This window comes from Phalaenopsis equestris, unplaced genomic scaffold (genome assembly GCF_001263595.1).
Source record: "Phalaenopsis equestris unplaced genomic scaffold, ASM126359v1 Scaffold000450, whole genome shotgun sequence".
NCBI lineage: Eukaryota > Viridiplantae > Streptophyta > Magnoliopsida > Asparagales > Orchidaceae > Phalaenopsis > Phalaenopsis equestris.
The window spans coordinates 516517-543678 of NW_018164891.1; the positions used below are offsets into that span (position 1 = coordinate 516517).

Genomic DNA, 27162 nt, shown 5'->3' on the forward strand with positions numbered 1-27162 from the left:
CCATATTTATGGTTTGTAGTTCAAATCATGGGTCTGTTAAAAAGAAAAAAAAATATTGCATCAGGAGCCTGATGAAAACTGTATCATGATTCTAATAAGGATTTGTCACGTATACAAACAGATTCATCAATGTATTAAATTAATTTTTGTTTACTAAGATGGGCTTGTCTGTGCACGTGACAAACCCTAATTAGAGTCATGATACAAAATTTTTTTCCTGTTAAAAGCTCTTGAATTTAGAGAGATCTCTAGATGAGTTTAGATTATTAAAAAAAACCTGATTCTTTTAAAAGCCTACTTTGTGATTTAAAAGAGAAATTTTTTATGTAACTTATGTATTAGTTTTTTAAGATTTACATGCATACCACTCAATTCCTATTTATTTATATATATGTCACCTAAACTTTAATTTTTGGAGCATTTACATACATACCACATAAATCTTACGTATTTATATATCTAACACCTAAACATTCATATTTACATGCATACCACCCAAATATTTAGCAACGCATTAAAAATATCATCATGATTATCTTTTTAGAAGAGAAATATACATTTTCACGCGTAGGTTTTTGAGACTTAGGTGTCACGAATGTAAATATCAGCATCTGGGTGTGAGATATGTAAATACATAAGAAATGTGTGGTATGTAAATTTCTCTTAATTACATGCATAGTACATAGCACTGCCTATAAACATAAAGTGTATTTCACTTTGTAAAACTTAAAATGTTGGTATTGTTGATGTGATACGTAAGATTTGGCTGATATAAATGTAAAAAAAACAAAATTTAGTTATTAAATATGTAAATACATAGAAAATCGGCGGCATATGCGTAAATGCCCCCATTAGTTTTTTATATGCATTATTTGCATGCTACTCAAATTGAGTCCTGCTTGAAAATCCATTTATGGAATCAGTTTTATCAAATTTATTCATGCAGCACATGGATGTTTAAAAAACTACCTACTGGAATGTATTGCTTTTGGTTGGGGACCAAATCCTCATGCAAGTTTGATCATGAGTTCACTTTTGTTATATTGAACCTAAGTCTAATGCAAACCAATTTATGAACTAAACCCTTCAGCTATAAGTTTAATATTGGGTATAAATGTAAAAGGTAATGTTTAAATGTTAGATATGTGAATACATAAGAATTGTGTGGTGTGCATGTAAATGTGCACTTAAAAAATTAAAATTTAGGGGCGGTTACATAACACACAATTCTTATTTGGTTTTATATCATATACCTAAACAATCATATTTATACTTGTAGCACTCAAATCTTTTGTATTAATTTTATTATAATTTTTTTCAAGTGAAATTCAACTTTTCATGTGTGAATTTAAAGCATTAAGGTTACATACACATACATACATACACATACATAAATACACATACATACATGCATACAGACACATAAATATACATACATACATACATATACATACATACCCATACATACGTACATACACATACCTAATTATACATACATGCATACACATACATACATACATTGACATACATATATACACATACATACATACATACCTAAGCTTTCATATTATATATATATATAATATTTTAATTTTTACATAAAGTTAATATTAAAGCTCAAATATTAGATACATAAATATGCTAAAATTATAGGAAGATTTACAGGCATACCACACAATTCCTATATATTTACACATTTAACACCTAAATTTTGATTTTCAGCTGTATTCCACTTTACCAAAGATGCATTTCACTTTTTCAAATTAACAATAACAATATTATTTATATGAAAAATTAAATTTTAGTTGATAAATGCGAAATAACATAAAAATATATGTCCCAAAATTATATATTATTTATGAACATATATTATCGTGAAATATAAAATCAATTTCTCTAGATGATATCAATGTAAAATTCTTCTGTATGCATCCTAATTCTCCGCCGCAGACTTGAAATGATCGCCCCGACGGCTAAGTGGTGAGCTCCGAGCGCAGGGGGATAAGGATCAAGCCATTCCTACTCCTCCTCCTCCTCCTCCTCTCCTCTCTCGCAAACCTAACCCTAGACCCCAAATCCCCAATATGCTCTGATTCGTATAAGGTCGGCTGCGGGGGCGATCAAACGATTGCAGGATCGATTGCCATCGATGATCTGGCCGTCAAGAGAGAGGAGTGACTAAAGATGCCCTCGTATGCTGATCTGGACCGTCAGATCGAGCAGCTGAGGCAATGCAAGTTTCTAACGGAAGCAGAGGTGAAGGCTCTCTGCGAGAAGGCGAGAGCGGTCCTCATGGAGGAATGGAACGTGCAGCCGGTGAAGTGCCCTGTAACCGTCTGCGGGGATATACACGGCCAGTTTTATGATTTGATGGAACTGTTCAAGATCGGCGGTGAAGCTCCGGATACCAATTATCTCTTTATGGGAGACTACGTGGGTTAGTGCGGGAGATTAGCTTGCTTTGTTTCAAATTGTTTGGTTTTGTCGTCGCTTCTATGGGGTTGCTTGTGTTCTATATAAGTGTGGATATTAGAAAATATTGTATCTAGAATCCGGATACAGCTATGCATCCAGACTCCAAATGGGATTTCGCGCGGCGGACCTATTGAATAAAAAATGAAAAATTCTATATTTTAATGCATGACCCGACTCGACTCAATCTAAAAAAACTCTTTGCGCCGAATTAATTTTCATTTTCTACTAATGCTATCAGGTAGGATTTCACAAAGCGATTTTCTTAGTTCCTCTTTCTCGTCGGACGAAAAACATTGATAATGAAATTTGAAAAAAAATGATGATAAGTTTTAAATGGAGGTGATGAAATCTAAAAAAAATTATGAAATGTTTGAAATGTAGGTGATAGAATCTGAGAATAGTGACGAAAAGTTTGAAATGGAGTTGAGTTTGGCTGCATTTGAAATGTCGACATCAATTTATAGTATTATTTTGGTCTTATTGGGATTGGTATTATTGTGACGTTATTGAAGAGTTATTGCGATGATTTTGTTGTGTTATTATAATGTTATTCTAATATTATTGTGGTTTTTTTAGGTGTTATTGAGATGTTATTGTGGTATTATTATGTTGTTTTTTGGTGGTATTGTGACTTTATTAATGTGATTGAGGTGTTATTTGAGTGATATTATGACAGTTCTGTGATGGTATTAGACTGATGTTATTACGGTGTTATTATGATGCTTTGAGGAACATTTTTTCTTTTAGATGCGCCACCAACAACATCTAGGGTTGTTTATCAACAATAGAAATTAATATAATTTCTACATTTTTGACATTTTCCTTTTTGATGTGTTCTATGAAGATTGATCTGTGTGTATCTTTATATATTGCATAAATTGATATAAATGTCATCATGGGATGAGTATACAAATAAATGCTACATTAAATTTATAAGATATTGTTGAACTTGAATAATTATCCAATGTAGTGGTGATACATATAGAAATGGTATGTATAATGTCGACGATTTAATCTCTGCGATTTAATCTCGTTTATCTATTATTAGAGCAAAAGCATCGACGTGTTCGTTATCAAACCATTCATTTAACAGTATGTTTTCAAGGCCAGCACAACTAACTACCATATATCCAACATCAATCATAACATCACTTCTGCAGCGTTAACACATAGTTTTTATTATATTCAAATAAAAAAGTTTTGTATAACAGAGAAATATGAACATTTACATACTGATCATTCCATCTGCTGCAATATCGATCAATTACTTGTTGCATTTCAAGAGGTATTTCTGTTCTACTGGTAAAATCGACGCTGACTGAGCTGACTGGCTGAGCTGGACAAGGCTAATAATCTTTAATGTCAACTTAAAAGTTGTGGTACACAATATCAAGAGTTATTTTTTCATAAAATATCTGTCACATAATCATTTGCCTAAATAATCTCTATCCTATTGTCTTGGAGATCTCTCTCCTTATCCGTGATTGTAATGCTCACTGGAGTTAGAGATTCTACATCTTTTATTGTTTGTTTTACTTGTTCAATATCTGAAAATAACCCGTCACCCTTAACAACTGGAGTATTTACGACATCCTTTATTGTGTGTTGTTCCACAACATCTTTTATTGTTTGTTGTTGAGTTGATTTTTGAACATCGATTTCATCTTTTATTGTTTGTTCTGTTCGTTCAATATCTACAAGTAACCTCTCACTCCCAACGAATAAAGTATCCACAACATCCTTTATTGCATGTTGTTCCACAACATCTTTTATTGTTTGAACATCTACAGATTTAGTTTTCCTCCTCTGCAACTCAAATGTAGTGTACGAGAAACTCAATTTTCTCTTCCTTTTTTTTTGTCTGGCCTTAACCCTTCGAATTATACAACCAAGTGAGGATTGATATGTTTCTTTCTTCATTGAATTCCCGTCCTATACCATTATTATATTTTCCAATTTATTAACTTAACTCTTCAAGTCTGTAACTTTATTTTGTAAATTGAATGCTTTACTGTTTATTGATTCTTGAAATTCACAAAGAATTTTTTCTAGATTTCTAAGTAATTGAATAATTTCTTCAAATCCTTTATTGACCCCTATGCACGTTGGCTGCGAAGTGATGTCACTTGAAATGAGAGGGTTCACATCACATGAAATTGGTGATTGTGGTATGAAATGAGTTTCATGGATGATATAACTAGGCGTTTTAATTGGACTAGGTTGTCCTACGACTGCAGAAGTGAGCATGTGGTGTTCTTCGTCTTTCAAATCCAGAAGGGTATCTTAAACCTATAACGTGTCATAATTACAATCACACGTAAACTGAATTTTCCAAAAAAGAATAAAATTATTTAATGAGATAAAACTCCGCACAGGGTTGAGCTTCTTAAAAGTTTGATGTATCAGGTATGAGTCCCAACTCACATTTGTTGGCCACCTCAACATGCGAGGCCTAGGCTCAGGTGCAGCAGAAGTAACAATAGATGTATGCTCATAAAATCGGAGCTCTGTAAAAGTTAAATCATAATTTGGTTTGACTTAAAAAGAGAAATCATACTCTGCTTTGACTAAAAAAAGAAATTTAAAATGATGTAAACATCATACTAACCGTGAGTAGAAAAATAAATCCATTGATATCGCACAATGACTGATTCAACCTTAATTTTGTGACGATGACATTCACTTGGTTAATAAAAAACTCACAAACGACAACAAACCAATTAAAAGAAGGAAAAAAAAATGTACATTCTCACCACTAAAGTCATTTGGGCACACTAAAGTTGCTCGAAAGAAGAAATAAATTTGTTAACAGAAACTTTAAAAACAATTCATCAAATGACATAGAGCACTCTCCTGATAAATAGATAAAACTTTCACTAAGTATTTCTTTATCTGTCTCGCAGTTACACCACAAGTGGGAGTTTTATTCCAGTGTTTTGGTTCTCTTCTGTTGGGTATGCCTATCAGTAGGGCAAATTGGTCAAAGTCTAATCTTAATTCTTTCTCGCCCATCCTGAATACACTGCTGAACATCCCAACATTTTAGGACGTGTAGTGTTAGGAAATTGAAAAATTGAGATAGATCAAAAAATTGAAGCACTTTCAAAACTTTCAAGGTGTTCACAGTTTTCTCAGATAGGTTGACCATTATCAAGGCGTGTTTGACCATTATCAAGAACATATCTCACTATAGATGGTCGACACCAACAATTGAACATTCTTGGGTTCAAAAACCTACAAAAGAAGATGATGCAAGAAAGACATTTTGTTAACGTCAAAAGTGTTCATAATAACACCAAAATATTTCTACAATAGCACCAAAATATGTCCAGAATAACACCAAAATAGATCTAGAATAATATAAAGATATGTCTAGAATAACACGAAGATATTGTTCACAATAACACCAAAATATATCCAGTATAACGCCAAAATGTGTAGACAAATTAGAAACCTAATAACATCAAAATACATGCCCAGGATACAACACAGATATGCTCATAACAGAATAACAACAAAATATATACATGGTAACACCAAATATGTTCGGACAAATTAACACCTTTATTACACCAAAATATATTCAGGATACAACATACATATCACCACAATAACATCGAATCAACAACAAAATAACACCATGTTGCCTCCAAAATGATCATGTTATGCAACTGAGATACTGCTATACTAACATCAAATTAACACCTCTACATAATCAAATTACCATAAAAAAACCTGCATGCAAAAACACCAATTCAAAATACCACTCAAATAATACCACAATAACACATTAACAACAGTCTAATAACACTGTAATAATATTGCAATAACGTCACAATAATACCCCAATAACATCTCAATAACACGAATACCACAACAGAATCGCCACAGTACGACTCAAAAAACTATGCATAGGTAGGGCGGCATATTTATATATGTAAAAATTGAAATTTAGGTATTAGATATGTAAATATATAAAAATTAAGTGGTATATAAGTAAATCTTCCTCTTTTTTTTGCCTGTTCCTTTCTGGATTAGCCGGTTCTGTCTATATTCTTAAATGCAATAAATCTATCTCGTGGAATTGGATATGTATCTGTTTTAAATAAAGTAAATTTTATAGAGTTGCTTGTGCTAGATAGAGTACATGCTAGATGGGAAAAAATGAAAAACCCCAAACTTTTCTTAGCGTTGCTTTTTGAAATTAATGCTAGTTGTACGCTTTAACCTTCAAGCAGTAAGTTGATAGTATCATGAAAGTATCTTGCTTCTTTATAGTGTCCTACTCGGTACTGGCATTTTTGTACAAGTTTGCTCGGCTAGATGAATTCAAAGGAATATGGGGCATAGTGATAGTGAAAATGTTTATGCGGGCTGTTTAAATGCAATGCATAGTGGATTACAAGATCTTAAATGACTATAATTTTTGGTGTTAAGATATAGGAGATGACGACCATGCCTTTTTTATTAGATATTAATGCACCCATTCTGGTGGATATTTATCCTTGCAAGTTTATTGTGAAATCTTAGAAATGTATGAAATATAATTTATTACAATCAATTAAATAAATAGTTAGATTATGATGTTGAGCCATCACAATTTGATCAATTTCTTGAGCAAGGAAATTTTTGCATAAACCATGTTAATATTTATAAAGAGGGGATCGAGAGGAGGAGAATTTTTCTTAACAAGATGTCAACATTTAATTTTTGTTTTATGTGTCTCGGACTTGGTTTAGCATTTTTTATTTGTCATGTTTGGTTGCTAAGCATGAAGTCACCACCACTACTATATAAATGGAAAATGCTGCTCCTAGAGCTTTTTGTCAGCCATAATGAGTATAGCACATGTCAAATACACATTAATGTACAAATCAAAGTTGTGGCGTGTTTTTAAAAAGAAAAGAAGATTAAAAGAATTACCAAATTAAGCATTAGTTTATGAAACTAATTACAAATATTTATTATCCTTTGATGATTGTTGTTCTATGAGCTAGGATGCCTTATAGTTTTACTTTTGTAATGACTCAATATACTCTTTTTAACGCAAAGCAGAGTTCAATGGATTGGTTTGGATGAATTGCATCTAGACTCTTAGGCCAAGATGATGTTTTACTGCTTACAATTTTTAAATTTTTTTTGTTTAGGTCTTTAGAGTATAGAAAATTTTTTGAAGCTCTTTGGTTGAAATTGTTATTTGATAGCAAACTGTTAAAAATACCCCTCGTAAGTACTTATTGTTTCTCTTAAAAGCCTAACAACAAAAAAAATGTTGGTTTAGATTGGGGACAGTTGATAGCTCTAAGCTTTCCTCAATCTCTTTGCTATCTAGCCCAATCCTAATCAACAAAGGTTGATGGGTTATGTTGGTTCTGGCGGTGGCTACTAATTACTAACAGAGCGCTTATCAACAACATCCCCTCTTTATCTCCCGACCCTACTGGTTATGACTTGGTTTAGTGATGTGGTTTTCCTAGTTTATTGTGATAGCCAAATGCTTTGTTTTATTCTTTTTTATTGACAAACCAAGCAAATGGGAGTTCCTTCAATAATTAAAATCAAACCAACCAAATGCTATTTCATTTTGTTTTTTTTATAAGTGAATTTCTAATGAAATTTGGTTGTGCATTGAATTGGATTGGATCCATTGTCCAATTTTATTTTGGATACTTCCTCTATTTAGAATCCCTGCTTTTGATTTCGGACTAGGTTCTAAATCTAAAATTTAATTTTGGATTGGACTTCATATCTGGTTATGGATTTTGGACTTGTATTTCGTATCAATTGATTGACTAATAAATTATGAATGAATAATTATTAGTATTTTTAATTTGGTTGATTATATTAGACACAAAATCATGTGGAAGGCAAAAATTAATTTGCAAATATTCATACCAAAAACTGAATTGCCAAACATGACATCAAACCTATTTCTCAGTTTCATTTGATTAATTCAAACTACTCGATTGGGTTGGAGTTGGTGGCGTGGTTACTTACCACCTTTCCATCCCTCTTTTCTCATTATGTATCTTTCAATGTCGACCCCAACAAATAATGCGTCGGTCTGGGGCTATGGTGGTTGCTGACCTTCTCCATTGAGAATGTATGAAACTTTGGTTAGGAATTGTTGGGACAATGAAAATTTTTGAAGGCGTTGGAATTATACAAAAAGGTAGTGCAATTGTATATATTGTGGTGCATTTGTTTTCTTACTTTTTTTTTATTTAGCGCCATATGTATTTGAGAGTTATGCAATTGTATTTGAGAGCCTTGCATGCATAAATCTCCTTATTCTGAAAAATAATTTATTATTTTCTATATTTTCTTTATGTACAAATCCTCTTCTCTTAAAGAAAAGAGTTATTAATTTATATATTGTCCTTCATGGAGTTAGAGTTGTGCTTTCTTCTTTCTTGCAAATAACCATGAACAATGATGATGAAGAGTACTTTAAAAGCCTCGATTTACTACTCTCTATGGCCGAGTATCATTGCTTTACCATGCTTCACTGCAATCTTCTTCATCTGCTAAATATACTGCCATCATAGAACATTGAGATCTTCGTAAGTCATGTTAAATATAACCTTACGCTCAGCATCCTTCATTAGCTTCATGTGTCTATATCTATTCTCAAATCTTTTTACTCCCGGGCACTCTCTCTCTCTCTCTCTCTTTCTTGCTTGTGTATGCGGTATATTTATCTTTGAAACATTATTTATATTTCAAAAATACTTGGTGAGGGGCATAATATTTTCAGCTGTGCATAGAATTCTTCATATTTTTTATCAAGTGTCAATTTGTTTTGCACTTCTGTTCAATAATAGTGGCTCACTGATATAAATGCAGACCGTGGTTATTACTCAGTGGAGACTGTAACGCTACTGGTGGCCTTGAAAGTCCGCTATAGAGATAGAATCACAATTCTCAGAGGAAACCATGAGAGCCGGCAAATAACTCAAGTGTAAAATGTTTTCTTTTTTGTTCATTTAGTTTGATCTCTAAACGGGCCTTTTTATAAACTAAACTGAGATTTATTAATATTACTTTGCAAAAACCATTTTTATTTTTATTTTGCATGCAGCAGCTTGCCTGAAATGAGAGCTTTAACCTGTTTATTTCAATTGAGATCATTGCATTAGTTATACTTCGGTTATTCAGTCTTGTTCAACAGTTTGTAGATTACATTTGTTGCATGAGTTGCTCATTTCTTTCTCCAGCTACAACTATTTTTTCGAACTGTATAAAATATACTTTTTACGCATATGCTCCTTTTTTTTTTTTTCAGATACTTGTCCTAAAGTTTACCTTATCTATTTATAGTTTCATAAGGCTGGCAAGTAACTATCATATAACATAGTAATATTGACGTGGGTGTCAAATAGGCGGATGGGGAAGTCGCAGGGTCTCGCGATGCCATGACTGTGAGGCGGGCATTCGATTCTCACGAGCAAGCAGAGCCAAACGGAAGGCCCCCTCTTTCTATTTCTTTCTAAATTTTAGCATGTTTTCTTTTATCCTTGCTTCTTTTATAATCATTTCCTATATATGTATTTTATTAGGGTTTGTATTCTCAGTTTTGGTATGTTTTTTTGTATCCAAGTGAGAGTGTTGCTCCGGTTATTGTATCTCGTTTCGAGGTAGTGACAATCCTCGACTTTCCTGTCCTACACATCCTTCCCTCAGCCGTCGCCGCACCTGCTGTTGCGGCTTTGAAACAGCCCTCCTTGGTTGTATATCTGCAGTTCACCTTGCCCCACCTTTTGACTTGTAACCGCCTTCCAAAATTCACATTTCCACCTTTTCCTTGCTTCCAACAACCCTAAACAGCTCTTTCCTTTGTCCTCTCTCCTATCGCCGTTCCAGCCCTCCATCTTCATTGTCTTTGCTTTCCAACCCTTCCCTGTTGTCATCATCATCCCAGACAGCCATTCCATGTTGATACCTGCTGTGTACTTGCTATTCGGAATTAAGAAAACTGTTGTCTTGTAGTTTTCTGCTTGCCATCCACCTCGTCCACCATATCGCTACCTTCCGAACTCTCACAGATCACCACCACCCCGAGATCCACCCTAGTTAAGTTTGTGTTATCATTTGTTCTAATTTCTGATTTCTTGTGTGTTTTATTTGTTGTTATTTCCTATTTTAGTTGCTGGTTATAATTTTTTATTTGGTTCAACAATAATATTTGGGTTTCTTATCGTTGTTGGTTTGACTCCGATATCATTTTGTATCAGACTAGCTTAATCTTAGTCTTATTCTAGAGTTACCGAAATCTCTCACTTCCTAACTCAATCTCCCCACATCCCTTTGCCTATTTTTCAAATCAACCCTCAAATTTTTTTCTTTCCCATCCTAAATTTATCCCGTGCACTCTCTTTCACCTCTCAAACCTAAAACCCTGGTCGCACCACCAGAGAAACAATTGTTAGAGATCATCGTGAGGAAATGATATAATGTTGTTTATGCAAAATCCGCAAAGAGATATTCTAAATTTTTCTTTGAAAACTTTACTGTATGAAATCTTTCAATTACAATAGAGGTTTTCCGCCTTTGAGAGTAGACCATCCATAGGGGTCACACAACTCCATTCAATTCCAGTGATGAAGGAACCACTATCCCGAAGATATGGTATGAAATATTGGAGGAGCCACTATTTTGAAGTAAATGTGGATTTGCCATATTTTGATGACCACATGGATCCGGACGAGTTCATTGAGTGGTTTTGGACAGTGGAACGTATATTTGAGTATCTGGGTATCCCACTAGATGGAATGATGAAATTGGCTGCCAACAAGTTAAGGAAAAGTGTATCTCGATTCCTCGACATCGAGAAAAGAAGAGTAAAATTATTACCCGATCTAAAGATGAAACGAGAGATGCAACGTCATTACCTACTAGTTCTTTACAAGTTGTTTAGACCCGAGCTTCAAAAGTAGAGAGACAACATTATTGGGTGACTGTCACATCTTATAGCGGAGTTCAACCCTATAATCAAGCAACAAGAACACACCAAACAGAGCATCCAAACTAACCACCTGATGAGAAACTAGTTCAGAGTGAAGAACAGGAGGAGCCAACAAACATTCCCAAATTCGTCTCGGCCAATAAGTTTTTCAAGTGCCACAAATTTAGACATATTGAATCAAATTGCTTAACTAGAGGAATGATCACTTTCATTGGGCAGGGAGCTGTTGAAGAAATAGATAGTGACATAGGAAACGATGAAGACGTTAGAGATGAGCCTCAACTTCAAGCCGATGCGGAAGAGACGTTGGTGATTCCAGATGAGCCAACAAGAGAGACTCTAGCCGAATTAGTGTAGGTTGTTCTAGAAGATAGTGAATTGAGAAGCTGATACCTGAAAATGGACAACCCTTGTTGACGAAATTTCCGGGCATCCTGACCAACAATTAACCTATGGGTGGTTACCACTAAAAGTGGTCCAATATGCCAGAAATAAAAAGCTCGTGAGCTACTTTTGGATGGCTTTAGTCCAATAGTGTACCCATATTCAGATGGCCAAACAGGAGGGATAAACCACAACTTTAGAAGTTGTATTAAGAGTTTGGTGGGAAAAAAAGTTCTACAATAGAATTCAAGTTCTACCAGAGAAGAAGAGACCTCTAGACCTCTTTGAGTGGTTTCTACTGAGATTTGTCCTACTTAACACAAATGTCATTCTCGAGTTAGTTCCTCTAGAAGAGTTGGTTTATCTGATGCACCCTGCCAAGTGCGAGGAGTGGAAGAGGCAAATTAAATATTTAGCGGCTTGAGAATTGCTGTAAGAATATACACTTATATGCAGCTTCAACTCAGGTTGTGCTAAAAGAGGATAAATACTTATTATTCCAGGATGTGTTTTAGAATGACAGTGCTTACAAGATTGGCTTACCATGAGATTACGCCAATTCTATTATCTTCAACAAGTTCGACTTGATGTTATACTATGAGGAGATAGAAGCTTCGATGAATGATGTTGAAGCTTTACCGATTTCGGGAGACAGACACGAGTGTCAAATAGGCGAACTCCATAGTTGTAGGAGTCATGTGGTCTCGCGATCCAGTGACAGTGAGATGGGCTCCAGGTTCATGCAAGCAAGAAAAGCCGAACGAAGGGCTCTTCTTTCCATTTCTTCCTAAATTTTAGCATGTTTCCTTTTATTCTTACTTTTTCTAGAGTCTTTTTCTAGTTTTGGTGTGTTTTAATGTCGAGATAGCAGTCGACTTCTCTGGCTTCTTCTTATATGGCTATAATTCAAAGGCGAGTGATGCTCAGACTATATCTCGTTCTGAGGTGGTGACTATCCTCAACTTTCCTTACCTCAACATTCTTCCCTCCGCTTCCACCATTGTAGTACCTGCTGCAGCCAACCGAAAAATGTCCAGCCCTCATTGGTTGTTTTTCTGCAGTCCACGTTGTTGCTGCCTTCCAAACCTCGCACTCCTCCCTTTGGACTTGCAACCGTGTTCTAGGAATCACATTTCCCCCTTCTACTTACTGCCGGCACCCAGTTCTCCATCATTACTCCTTTTGCCATTTCAATCCTCCATCTTCATTGTCGTTGCTTTCCAACCATCCCCTTTTGCTGTCATTTTCCCGGACAGCCATTCCATGTTAATCCCCTTTTTCTTGCTTTCTAGAATCTGGGAAACCATTGTCTTATTATTTTCTGCTTGCCAACCACCTCATCCACCATCCTGCCATCACCTTCCAAACCCTCACCGATTACCACTACCTGAGATCCACCGTAGTTGAGTTTGTGTCATAGTTTGTTGTAATTTCAAATTTCTTGTGTGCCGTGTTTGCTGCTATTTCCTATTTCAATTGTTTGGTTGTAATTTTATATTTGGTTTAGCAATAATATTTGGGTTTCTTATCCTTGTTGGTCTAACCATGCTCTCAAATGTAGTCTTGACTATAGAAGCTTTATCAGTTAGATGTTTGTTTAAGGTAGCTCGTCAGTGGATAATGTGGCTGAAGGCTATACAAATTTAATGTTCATTATATGGTTCTTTAATAGCCTATGACAAGCATTTTGGGAGGCATTCTATCTACCTTGGAACCAGTCTAAAGTTCTTTTTTTTGTTTTCTTATATTTAAGAAATAGATAAACATGATAGAAAGCAGAATTATATTAAAAATAAAATAAAAATCAAGAAGTATGCAGAAAATTACAAAAAATTCTAGAATTATGAAACAATGCATAAAATAGGGGATAGATTTTTTGTGGAAATAAAGCGCCATGATTAGTGATACGCAGAGCTTATATCATAAAAATGATTTTAATAAGGCAAATTTTGTGAAAAAAATAATCTTGGATGATCAATTATGGGATGAGATAGATTATATTATTATTTTTTTACAGGGCCAACATATCAACATATGACATTAATAGTTGTTGAAACAAATATGCCTTCTTTATCTTGTGTATGATATGTGTGATTCGATAAGATGAAAAAAGATTATATATCGATATGAGAGAAATATCGATTTAGAGAACTCTATTTCTTATGAAGTTGTAAATGATTTTTTTGTATAAAGATATGAAAAAAAACATAACTCCCCTTTGTTGCTTAGCTCACTTTCTAAATCCCAGAAAACGTTTAATTTTTTTTTTTACTCTTAGATTGTTTAATTACATAAATTGTAATCTCACATATTTGATGCATTATTTAATTAGGTATTGTAGTCATTTTTGGTTAAGTGAATTTCCAGATTGTGTTATTTCTCATAAATCAAATATATTAAATATGAGAAACAAACTTGGAAATATTTCTTTTCAAATATTAAAGATATATCAATGGTTAAATTGGCATTTGTCAACTTCTTTGGATTTTATGATTCTTGTGCTGATTATAACCCCATAACTTTTAGAAGCACTATGAATTTAAAGAATTGATGGATGATTTATGGACTTAGTTACCCAAGAATGAAAAAATTTAGCTTTTAAATCATTAGCTCAACTATGTTTCTCTTTTTATAGTGGAAGAATCTGGAGTACATGCTATTCTATCATTCACTAAAGTAGAACAAAATCATTGCTTAATTCGCTGAAGATTTAATATTTGTTTATGCTAATTTTTTTACTAATCTTTGTCTTTTACCTAAGGGGGGTTTGGATTATATTTAAGGGTAGATTAAGTTGTGAAGATTTTTGTGGATATACATTAATTAGAATAGATGAAATTGGAAGATATCAAAATGCAAATTTTGTTTCATTATTTTGAGGATGACAATGATATTTTGTTTATTTTTTATTATTTATTTTTTTACAATTTGAAGGTAATATTGATATTTATAAAATTATGACAACCAAAATTAGTTAATGAGTGTTCAACTAATAACACATTTTTTTATTATTAATCATATTTTTCTTCCTTGTAAATTTTTTTTATGATATTACATTTAATGTTGTGATGTCTTTAGTAAAAAATAGAAATCATATATTTTACAACATAGTATCCATATTGTCTCATATCATACTGTTTATAATCACGACATGGTGTCAGTGCCATGTTCGTGTATGTTCTTCACAACACCTTTCTTGGCTACAACCTGATACGGGAGGAAAAATAAAATTATTATTGCTGAATTCAAAAGGGTTCAAATGAGACTCTTACAACATGAAATCACAACAACAAACAACAACACAAACATAAAGACACAGACTCCAATAAGGGTGACAGTAGCAGGTGGGAATGTTGGTGGTAGCAGGAGAGGGAATTAGGGTCGGTGGTAGGGAAACAAGGGAAGGGAAAACTGGTTTGATTGTAGGGAAGGCGGAGCAGCAAGTAGACGACTGTTGGAAGGTGTAGGGGTCGACTGGCGGGATGTTGGAGGTGAGCAACAACAAGTTGGCAGGATGTGGGAAGGTGTAGAGAAGGGCTGGCAGCCTGCTGAAGGGGAGCCGGAGGGAGGGTAGCAAGCTGGCAACTGTTGGACTGCGTGGGAGAGTGGGTTGCAGAAAGATAAATGTCTCGTTGGGGTTGAGCTACAGCCGGAGCACCACCCGAACCCTTGGAGATGGCCGCCACCTCAGACGAGTTACAGTTGGAGTGCCTTCTCGCCATCAGATACAATCCTCGGAGGGGAAGAACGCCTTAAAGGCAGTAGATGAAATCTACAATCATCCAAAAACCTCCTTCTCTAACATCAAAAAGCAACAACGTTATAAAGAGGGGATTAGTAAATAAAATAGGTAAAGAGTAGGATAGAAAGGATATATAATGGGCAAGGAGAGGAATAGAAAAAAAGTAGAGAAGGAAAAAAATTATAATGAGAAAGCCTCGGGAAATGAAATGAATGAATTAAATATGAAAGGGGGACCGCAGTTACTGTGGCTGGGGTAGGAACGGGGTTACTGTAGCTGCTACAGTCCCGTGGAAAGTAAGCTCTCGCGTCAATTTCCCGGGGTTGGGGGATTTCGACTTCATTCGTCAAAGCTTTTAGGGCGGAAAAATTTTGGTAGGTGGTGGCTTGGGTGGGGGCGGATGCTGGGGAATCCTTGGATAGGAGTAGGATTGGGCTAGCTCTGATACCAAATGATACCATAGAAAAAATACCCAATCCACCAAAAAAAAATATAATTTTTATTACTGAATTCGAAATGGTACAAATGAGACTTTTGCGACATGAAATCACGACAATAAGCTATAACACAAGTATAAAGACACAACACATAGAGTCCAATAACGGTGACGGTAGCAAGTGGGGTTGTTGGAAGTAGCAGGGAAAGGGAACTAGGGCCATTAGTAGGGAAACAAGGGAAGGGACATCAGGTTTAACTGTAAGGAAGGGGGAACAACAATTAAACGACTGTTGGAAGGCTTAGGGGTCAACTGGCAGGATGCTGAAGTTGAGCTGGAGAGGAACAACAAGCTGACAGCTTGTGGAAAGGTGTACAGAAGGGCTGGCGGCCTGTTGAAGGTGAATCGGAGGGAGGACAACAAGCTGTCGACTGTTGAATTGCTTGGGAGAGGGGGTTCCGGAAAGATAAATGTTTCGTTAGGGTAGAACTACAGCTGAAGCACCACTCGGACCCTTGGAGATGGTCACCATCTCAGACGAGTTATAGCCGGAGCACATTCTCGTCGTCGGATACATCCCCCAGAGGGGAAGAACATCTCAAACACAGTATATGAAATTAGCAATCATCCAAAATCCTCCTCCTTGAATCTCAGAAAACAATACTTATATAAAGAGGAGATTAGTAGATAAAATAGGTAAATAGTATGATAGGAAAGAGATATAGGGTGCATTTGTTTCAGAGTTTTGAACCAAGTTTTTTTTCAAACCTTGATTTCACCTATTTGATTGCATCAATTTAACTGTTTGCGTCCCGAATTGGGTTCAGCGGTTTAATATAAATAAGGACGCCAAAGCTGTTCCGCGTCCCAACGAAACAAAGCGTTTACTTCTGTCGTTGCCCCATCTACAAGAAGCCCTCCCATCATCCTCTCGGTCAGTCCTTCTCGCACCTCCCTCTCATCGTAATTGGTACTTACCAGAAGATTAGAAGAGCAGAGGAAAGCGAAAATTCACTGCCATAAAATCTTCATTATTCCTCGTTAGGGATTCCTCCTCTTGACTGTTGTCGAACCACACACATCTACTACAACTGTTGCTAAGGGTAACCCTAGGGAGAAGAGGGGTATAAGAAGAGGAAGAGGAAGTGGATATGATGGATTCGAGTCTAGAGTTCAGGAATCCAGTTAGGAGGAGCTAAGGAAGGAGGCGAGAATATTGGAGGGGGAAATTGACATTAAATTGTCTTCATACGCCAAATTCGTTGCTAGATTTTACCACTCTGCAGGTATTCCCTCCTGCTTCCTGATGCTAGATCTAACCAAGAAGGTGGTGGTGAAAATGGTTTGTGGATGAATGTGATGGATAGAATTAAGATCCATATTTCTCTCTCTCTTCCATGGCTTGCTGGTTTTCATCTATAGAGTTTTCACATTGTATGCTTAATTTATCAGTATAGGAGATCATTCCATACAAGATTAATTTGGGTTCGGAACATAACAGAATCACACAACTCAAAAATCAATCTTAAAGCTATCAAGTGGTATTCTTCAAATAAGAAAAGCCTTCATGGGAGGAATGCTCTAAAATAAGATAGTATTCATGATATTTTATTGCAATGATAAAATTAAACCACGGTTTTTTAATGAGATAACTGCTTATTTTAGTATTTCTTCTTATCTGGGTTGGGTTATACAGTTAAAGGAAAGAATTACTTATTTTGAAAAAACCCATACTATCTACAAAAAACATGAGGGATATTGCGGAGATTAACCCATAGAGAACACTTTCAAAATTGAATTTTTCTAACAGACTAACTGTCTTTGAAACGTCAGCTCCTGAACAACATATTCTTTACAGTAGCTTCTGAACAACGATTTCGTACAGCCACAGCCAAAACAAACGCACCCGTACAGTCAATGAGAGGAATAAGATTGAAGTAGTAAAGGAAAGGAATTATATTGGTAAAGCATTAGGAAAGGGAAAGAAATGAATTAAGTAGGAAAGGGGGATCGCGGCTACAGTAGCACGTCCACAATATTGTGGCTGCTAAAGCACCACGGGCAGTAAGCTCCAGCGTCACAACCACTGACTAACCATCTCCTTCCATGTTGTGTGATATTTAACATATTATAAAACACCTATGAGATGGTTCGTTTTACTAAAGTTGAATTTGGATTGAAATACTTGTGATTCTTGCAGTAAGTTCTTCTAATGAATTTTCATAGATTTGCCAAAGAGGTGAATTATGGTAATCTTTCTAGTAGCCCTCAGCTTCTCAGATTGAAAATTAATCTGTAAAGCAAGTTCTATGCTCTTCAAGAATTCAAAGTAAAAAAATTTGAGCCGAAGTCGACAACTCTATTGGGTCACTCACCATTACTCTTTGTTTTTTGGTCATCCTTCTTGCCGCGTGAGCTTTGGTGAGGTTTAAGTTTCTATTGGAGGCTTATTGGCCAAAGTCTTGACTCTTGCTCCTTTGGTGATATTCCAATTTATTGTTTTCTTGTGTTTCTTTGTGAAGATTTTCCTTCATGACGACCTCTCACAATCCCACTATCATGAACAACATTTCCTTCTTGTCTTTATTATTAAAACTAGATCTAAATTTTACGGCCATAATGCAAATTTCTAACCCTAATATGACTCGCCCATCTTCCACATGCATCACCAACAACCTCCATAAATCCATCTCCACACCACCACTTGCTTGCCAGATCTTTTCACAACTCTTAGCATTTTTCCGAAGGTATTGCTCCCCATTAAAACCCAATTCTTCCATTATAGGCCTATCGAGTTCAACTAAAATGAAACGCTAGGCCACTTTCTCTCATCTATGATCTTTCAAACTGCATAATAAATTTCTCAACCTCTCTGCCACCTTACTACCTTTCCAACAAACCCTTTGCAAGCCTTAATTGAGCTTTCCTTCGCATCAAGGCTCATAAATAATCATCTAATCGAGGCCACCTCTCAAACCACATCAAGTAAGCTCTCCTCTTTCAACCCTAATCACTGCCAACCCATTCTAAGCGTTCTCCACATCCTCCCCCCATTATAACCAACAAATTTCACACCATCCCCACTACAAGGAGCCCACCACCAAGTGCTCCCCACTCAACCGAGTATCTTTAAGTCATTTTTTATTGTCTAAGTCTTTCCACAAAATAATTGATATTTTTTTCACTTTTTATGATTAGAAGAATTATCTTAATGCAATCTATAATTACAATCTGTCACGGCCTTTACCATGAATCAACTTCTCCTAGCATGCTTCTTTAAGAAACAATGCCATTAATTTTTTTTTTAACGATAAATGCTTATAGTTTCAAAATTGGTTTGCTTTTTTTATGGCTAGGGGAAATGCAAGTGATGCCAAGGATGTGCAAATAAAATAAAATAAAAAGTTAATGGATTAGATGTTATGGTGCAAAATTGCATTCACTAAAACTTCTTAAAATCCATGGGAATCGTATTGATAAATTGGTCTCTAAAGTCATCACATGTATTAACTTAATGTCATTTTAAAGCTTAGTTTCATAGTCTATCATTCTTCCCACAATGAACCAATCTATGCTTCCTTCCATTTGTTAAAGAATTTTTTAACCTAAGAAACACAATTGATGATAAAGTTGTATAGTTAGTCTCCTTAGCTCTACTCCAATGAGTTTGCATTTGTTACCATTTTTTTCATCATTAAAAACATTTATTATTCTTTTAGAGTCCATTAATTCAAGGTCTACTCCATCTGCAGATTCTCCTCTAAATAATGTTCTCGTAGAACACAAATTAAGAGAAACAACACTCCTAATACAAAAAAGCTAGATGACCAAATATACTTATTTCTATCACAATCAACTTAAACATCAATGACATTTCTTTCAGCCCAACATTTGGATGCATGCATCACAAGCATAATAATTCTTTTTTTTTAAATTTATCTTAAACATTTGTGATGTTCTCTTATCATAAAAAACTCTCTAGGTATTTGTCCTTTTTAACCATCCATTTTCCGCATTAGAAGTTATATCATCGATATCTTTACTCTTTTGTTTAATAGATCCAAACTTAAAACCTAATTTTTTCTTCTAACGATATTTGTTGACATCATACCACTAAAATTACATAATATATTTTCAATATTTATGTAATTATTCTAAGTTTTTCTCTTAAAAATTTTTACCACTATTTTTTTAAATTATTTAAGTGAATATTTATCAATTAAAATGATATAATTTGTGAATAGATCATACATTAGGGTAACTGTCTTTGAATATCTTTATTAGTATCTTCATAACCTGTAACAAAGTATTGGCTCAATATTGATATTTGTTCATTAAAAATTCTTTGATTTCTTCCACACTATTTTTAATAGTATTTAGTGCTCAATCATCCATTTCATTAATGACATTAGCATATCTTCAACACTCTTTTCTATTTTAAAGCAGACCAAATCAATTATTGTGGCACTCGATTATATAATTTCTTAAAATCAACAAAAATCATATGAATATTATTTCTTTGTTTTCTATGCATCTTCATTAATTAGTTAATACAAAAAGAGCTTTATAGTTGATATTTCTAGCATGAAATCATATGGTTTCTCCAAAATTATTGTAATTTTTAAAGCCTATATTTCATTATTCTCTCTCATAGTTTCAGGGTACTACTTACGAATTTGAATCCTATATAATTAGCATATTCTTGAACAACATAATTGTTTTTACATCTTTATTAAAAATCTTATTCTCCTATCCTTTGACTTATTTTTAACTTTTAAATTCTTAAATATTTAGTAACCAAATCATTGCATTATCCTCCATAATTATTCAAATTTCATTATGCGACTCATTTAAATCAGAGGTGATGTTTTAAACAGCTTTTTAGATCCAACTCTAAGCCTTTTTTTTTTAAATAATATACTTCATTCTATTGTTCGTTATGCTCTTTCAAAATACTTTCTTCCTTAAAACTCTCATTAGTAATTCTTAAAGTAAATTTTTATTTTTTATATTTTTATCTTTAACCAAGATCTTATTATCTTTGCTTTTAATGCATCTAAATTAATCATATTTTTTAGATCTCTTATGTCTTATCTTAGTTATTTTATATATCTTCTATTTTCCTTCATTAGTATTAAGCCTTTAATATAAATCATCAATAGCTTTTGTTTTTGCTTTTCTTCTCTATTTACAAGACTATAGCTTATTTATAATTATCATAAGTCTTGATAATACTTAACTTTTACTACTAATAAACCTTAATACCTCTTCATTCCACAAAGTGTTCTTATTAATTTATGATGTATTTCTTGACTCCAACAATTTTTTTTTATCAATTCTTTTAATGAAACAAGCCATCTTATCCCATATTAGGTTTGGATCACCTAAAGAATTCTAATTTGCCTCTCTTAACAATATATCTTAGGAAGATTTACATTCATGCCACTCAATTCCTATGTATTTACATATATAACTCCTAAATTTCAATTTTTACATATATGTCACTTTACCTATGCATGAAAAGGTGTATTTCATTTTTTTAAAGCTAAATAATTGTATTTTTTGTGTTATGAAAGATTTGAGTGGTATGAGTGTAAATATCAAAGTTTAGGTGTTAGTTATGTAAATGTATAAGAATTATGTGGTATGTTTGTGAATGCCCATATATCTTAGAAGATTAATAATTTGTCAACTTTTAAATTCCACCACTTTATTTTATGGTCAAAATTTTTTATTCTTTTTAGCGGATATGTTATTTTCTTTCCTATCAACTTTTTTCCAATGGTCACATAATTTAAACTATTATCTATTATGGCTTGCACAACATTTTCTCTCCTATTTCGATTGCCTTATTTGAGTTATTAAACAATAGCATGACAATTTAACATAATACAACTATTGGAAACTTTAAAGACCATATGCTAACATGGATACTAAATAGAAAAGTAGGTAAGCTTTGTGATGCGGAGCTTGGGTCCCAGAACCGGTTAGTGGGGGGGCGGGGGTGCTGAGCTGGACCCAATCCTACTTAGGGTTGAGGGGAGGGGTTTCTCCCTCCTAGTCATCCTTATTATAAATATGCTGCTTTCTGTGTTATGATTTAGTTTTTTGGTTGATATTTTTGTTTGGACAGCTTCCAATGTCCCCCTTCTCCCTTATTAGGTTGTATCTGACGACAAAAAAGTGCTCCAATGGTAACTCTTCCTGAGGTGGTGTGTATACTTCCCCTTTTCCTTGGCTTGCTTGCTACCATCTCACATGTGTTGATCTTTTCTCCTGTTTCCCTGTTTTGCCCAGCCATATGCCCAAATTCACTGTTGCTGCTGCCATCGCCACCAAACACCCCACGCACCCCTTGCGGCTATCATACGATCTCCAGTGACTCCCTGCTATAGCTCCTAACCCGCCAATCCTCCTACACGTACACTGAGCTGACGCTCCTGGCCTTCCTACTAACAACGCCTACCATATACACCCTCCCAGCCTACCACTATTCATCTCAGCCTCTATTCCCACTATCCATTACCAATCCCATCGCGCCCTGGCCAGAGAATTGCATTTTGTTGTGTTTTCGTTCCTGATTTGAGTCTTGAGTGTAACCTTGATTGCTTTTGAGTAATAATATTTGTTTCCCTTATTGTGGTTTGAGTTAACTCCAGTATCAATTGGTATCAGAGCTAGCACAACCCTAGTTCTATTATATGGTTTCCTGGCATACGCCATATCTCAAAACATCTCCACCAATTTTTTTTCTTTTTCATCACCAAATACCCTTTCCACTCTCATAAATCCCAAACCTTAATCATGTCACCAAGAAGATACAAGCCCGAGTCTACCCAAAAAGAGATACAACGAGAGCTCCAGTTGTCTTCAACAGAGACTTGCGAAGATTGATAAGGGAACCCATGGGGAGATTAACGTCGATTGTGACATGGAGAGTTCAATGGGAGAAAAGAACGAGGTTCTGAGTCCCTTCCATGGAGATGACTTCAGTGATGAGGAAGACTGATACCGACGCTTTGGACTTCAGTATCAGAAGAGGCCGAGCGAGGAGGCTACATATGGAGGACACAGACAAGGACTTCAAAATAAGGTGGATCTACCAGAGTTCGATAGAGGTGTGGATCCATATGACTTTATTGAATGACTACAATAAGTTGAGAGGATCTGAACTGCCAGAAGATAAAAAGTGTAAAATTTGTAACCATCAAATTAAGGAAGAGCTTCTCCTTGTGGTGGGAAAACTTGCAGAGGCATAGAAGGAAAAAAGATACTGAAAAGATTACCAAGTGGGTGAACCTGAAGAAGGCGATGTAGAGATGCTTTGACAAGATACTGAAAAGATTACTCAGGAGGAGCTTGGGACTTAAATTGGCCAAACCGATTTAATGGGGAGGCTGAACTGGACCCGACCCTCCTCAGGGGAAGACTAATGGGTTAGGCTTGTTTAATTATTGGAAAGAAGATCAGAGGCCTATTGAGATGTCGCTTGAACTTTCCACAAAATGTGATGCTTTGACAATCGAGGGATGTGGTTGTGATGTAGGAAGGATAGTGATGCTTTTATAAGATATGGGAGGGAGATTCCAGGGGCTTTTTTTTTTAACGACCAGTAAAGAGGATTGGAGAAACTGATTCTTAAGCTATAACTCCTTGTTGGCTTAGGTAGCTTGTTAATATATGCCATCACTGCCTGTCCGAAGCTTGAGTGGATAAGGCTAAGGTTGATGTCAAGCGGCTTTATCTATCAATGATGTAGCTCACTTTACATTTGTCTTTTGGGAAAATGTATTTTTATTTATTTTTTTCTTCATTCATGCAATTTGAACTTCATTTTTTTTCCAACTTATTAACAACATATTTTGTTGTTTTGTCTCTGAAGCCCAGAGGCAAAGAAAATACTCTTTTATGGTTGACTTGCCTTCTTTCGGATATGTTTTGTCAGCTTTGCTTTTCAAACCTTAACCACATTGGCGTTGGCTAACAGCCTTAAAGTGTGTTCTGAAAAGTTTTCTATCCAGAACAACTTTACATGATTGAGCTCATCATTTTACATTCTAACCATATTGTTATGTTTTGTGTTTTCACAAACAACTACTTTTCCTACATCAACTGCTTAAACAACTTTACAAACAGTTGCATTAGCCCCAAACGATCCCTTAAACATGGCTGTTTTTCTGCTTGTAAAATTCTAGTACAAAATTGGTAGCTTTAGCTCTTTCTATTTCATTTTTTGGTTCTTCAATGAATTATTGAGAGATTTCATTTGAATTAATTTGCGTATGAGTGACTCATCGATGATTTTGTTTCAACATCTTACAATATTAGACATTGATGTTTGAAATTTGCGTCAGTTATGGATTCTATGATGAATGCTTGCGAAAATATGGAAATGCAAATGTTTGGAAGTACTTCACAGATCTGTTTGATTATCTTCCGCTTACAGCACTGATTGAGAATCAGGTTTGCTCTTGATATCAATTTTATCTTTCCTTTATATTGTTTCTTATGCACATTTTTTTATTTGGTGTAGATTTTCTGCTTGCATGGCGGATTGTCTCCATCCTTGGACACCTTAGACAATATCCGGGCCTTGGATCGAATACAAGAGGTGTGTCACTTAGTAATGTCTATATCAAGTGCAAAGTTAAAAGTGGCATGCATCTGGGAAGTTTGTCATTTAATTAGTTCTATTTGATGGAAGTGTCAAAACTGTCCCCTGACTTATTCAATACAAGCATTTTAGTCCCAAAATTTACAAAAGTGTCAATTTAATCTTCATATTCTTTTAATATGAGGTTAGAACGGTCCCCAACGAGGACTATTTTAGCTCCCACTGAAATATTCTGAGGACTAATTTAACACTTCTATAAACTTTAGGACTAAAATGACCTAGGAAGGACTAATCCCGTGCCATATGAGCATTTGGAAGAAAAAAAAAATGTGTATATCTTATCTAAAGGACCTTTTGAGATTACTTTTGATTTTTTTTTCTATTTTTTATTTTTATTTTATTTTGTTTATATTTTTAATTGAAATAAAACATATTTGGTAAGTTGTAACATATTTATTTTTTATTTTATTTTATTTTTATTTAGTTTTTTTTTTCTCTTGAACAGAAGATTTTTACTAGCATATGGCATACTTATATTCCATCATCCTTAGAGAAAAATACTGTGTTTCCTGAACTGGTTATTATCCATAACTGATAGATGTTGTTGGCATCATTGACATGTTTTTGGAAGATTTACATGATACTCAATTCTTATGTATTTACATATCGAACACCTAAAGTTCAATTTTTACATATATCCCACCTTATCTATGCATGTAAAGGTGTATTTCACTTTTTAAAAGTTAAAATAGTGGTATGAATATAAAAAATTAAAGTTTAGTAGTTAGATATGTAAATACATAAGAGTTGGATGGTATGTATGTAAATGCCCCTATCTTTTTCATATCTAACTTGCTTTTTTGGGTTGCAGGTCCCACACGAAGGACCTATGTGTGATCTTCTATGGTCTGATCCAGATGATCGATGTGGCTGGGGAATATCTCCGAGGGGTGCTGGATACACATTTGGTCAGGACGTTTCGCAACAGTTCAATCACAAGAACGGTTTGTCACTTATATCGAGAGCTCACCAGTTGGTCATGGAAGGCTATAATTGGTCTCAGGTAAGCTTCGATGGAATGCAAATCTGCTAATACCATGTTAATCAGTTTAATTTTTGAAACTTCTTAAATAACGGCGAGGGCACATCTTGGCCTAATTTGGAAATGATGCTCTTCTTTTAAACAACACATTTAGTGGGAAGATTTACATACATACCATTTAATTCGTTTGTGTCAATTAGTAAGGACAGAAAACAGTCAGCTAAATTAGGAGTTTTCTATAATTAGAAGTTTCCTTATTTAAATTATTTCTAATGTCTTTGTTCTGATTTATTTTCCTTTTAGCCGAATATTTCGATCGAGAATATGTATTATTAAGTTACCTAAAATAGATTATGCACTTTATTTCGTACATAAAATAAATTGTAAGATTATTATTTAATGGAATGAAACCAAAGGGAAAATACATCGAGCCTATTCATAATTTAGCTTATTTTTCTCGAAACATTGACATGGTATCAGAGCTAGAATCGTGTGAATCCTTAAGCAGTAGCCCTAGCTGCGATATCTTCGTCGCGACATCTTCGACATCTTCATTTGCATCTGCTTCGTTCGCCTGCGCAACTTCGCGTTTGCTTCTGCTACGTTCCCCTGCGTTCGTCTGCGCCTGTTTCTGCTTTGTTCGCGACATCTTCGACAGCTTTGTTCGTCTGCATCTATTTCGTTCGCGCAAAACTTCGCGTCTTCTCTATCCTAGCTGCGCCACTTCATCACTTCGCTCTATTTCGTCGCGTCGTCTTTGCCCTAGCTGCGACTCTCTTCGTCAAGGGACATAGCCGCAATCTCCTCTACTCCCTTATGCTCTTCTCGTCAACATGCGATCTCCTCGTCAAGGGACATCCTCTTCTTCCCGCGTCTTTGCCCTAGCTATGACTCTCCTCGTCAACCGTCGTCTCTGCCTTAGCTGCGGCTCTCCTCTCTCGCACCGACCTTAGAGCTCTGGTCCTGTCCTACTCGAAATCTTTGAGGAAGGTACATGTTTGAGCAGCTGCTGATATTCACAAGAGGCGGACTCATCTTATGGAATTGCAAGGAGCTCAACAACGCCATCAGGGGATCTCCAATCATGCTTTCCTTTTAAGCTTTTTGCCACCTCGAGTTGCGGCGCTGGTCTGGTTTCTTCTTCTTATTCTTCTCTGCTCTTCTCGTGAAGAACATGGTGGAAAAGAAGAAGTATGTCTTGAAGAATATCAGACTTGATCGACAGACAGATAGATGTCGCAGGTCTGCTCGCAAGGAGATGGAACTTATTCTAAAGTAAAAAATTCATTTATTGTGGAATACAAGGATTCTTGGGTTTAAAGTGGTTGGGTTGCTAAAGTGGTTGTTATGCTTGTATTATTATTCGTTCAATTTGGATCTTCTTTATTAGGCATCGCTGCTTCTGTGGCATCTTCTACTACTTCTTACGCTTCGCTTTGTCCGCTTCGGCTTCGGCTTCGGCGCTCCTTCCTGATCGATGGCTTCAAACCATAGATCTTAGGCT

At 35.1% G+C, this 27162-nt stretch overlaps 1 protein-coding gene across 1 annotated transcript in view; it reads left to right on the top strand.

Annotated features, from left to right (window-relative positions):
- Positions 1-1880: 1880 nt before the first annotated feature.
- The window catches only part of LOC110027805 (serine/threonine-protein phosphatase PP2A-1 catalytic subunit-like), a 26702-nt gene continuing 1420 nt past the window's right edge, over positions 1881-27162 (top strand). The window contains exons 1-5 of the mRNA XM_020729384.1: positions 1881-2437; positions 9322-9436; positions 24357-24465; positions 24536-24613; positions 25488-25679. Of these exons, the coding sequence (XP_020585043.1) occupies positions 2185-2437; positions 9322-9436; positions 24357-24465; positions 24536-24613; positions 25488-25679 (747 nt within the window). The 5' untranslated portion in view covers positions 1881-2184. The remainder of the gene's footprint in view (positions 2438-9321; positions 9437-24356; positions 24466-24535; positions 24614-25487; positions 25680-27162) is intronic.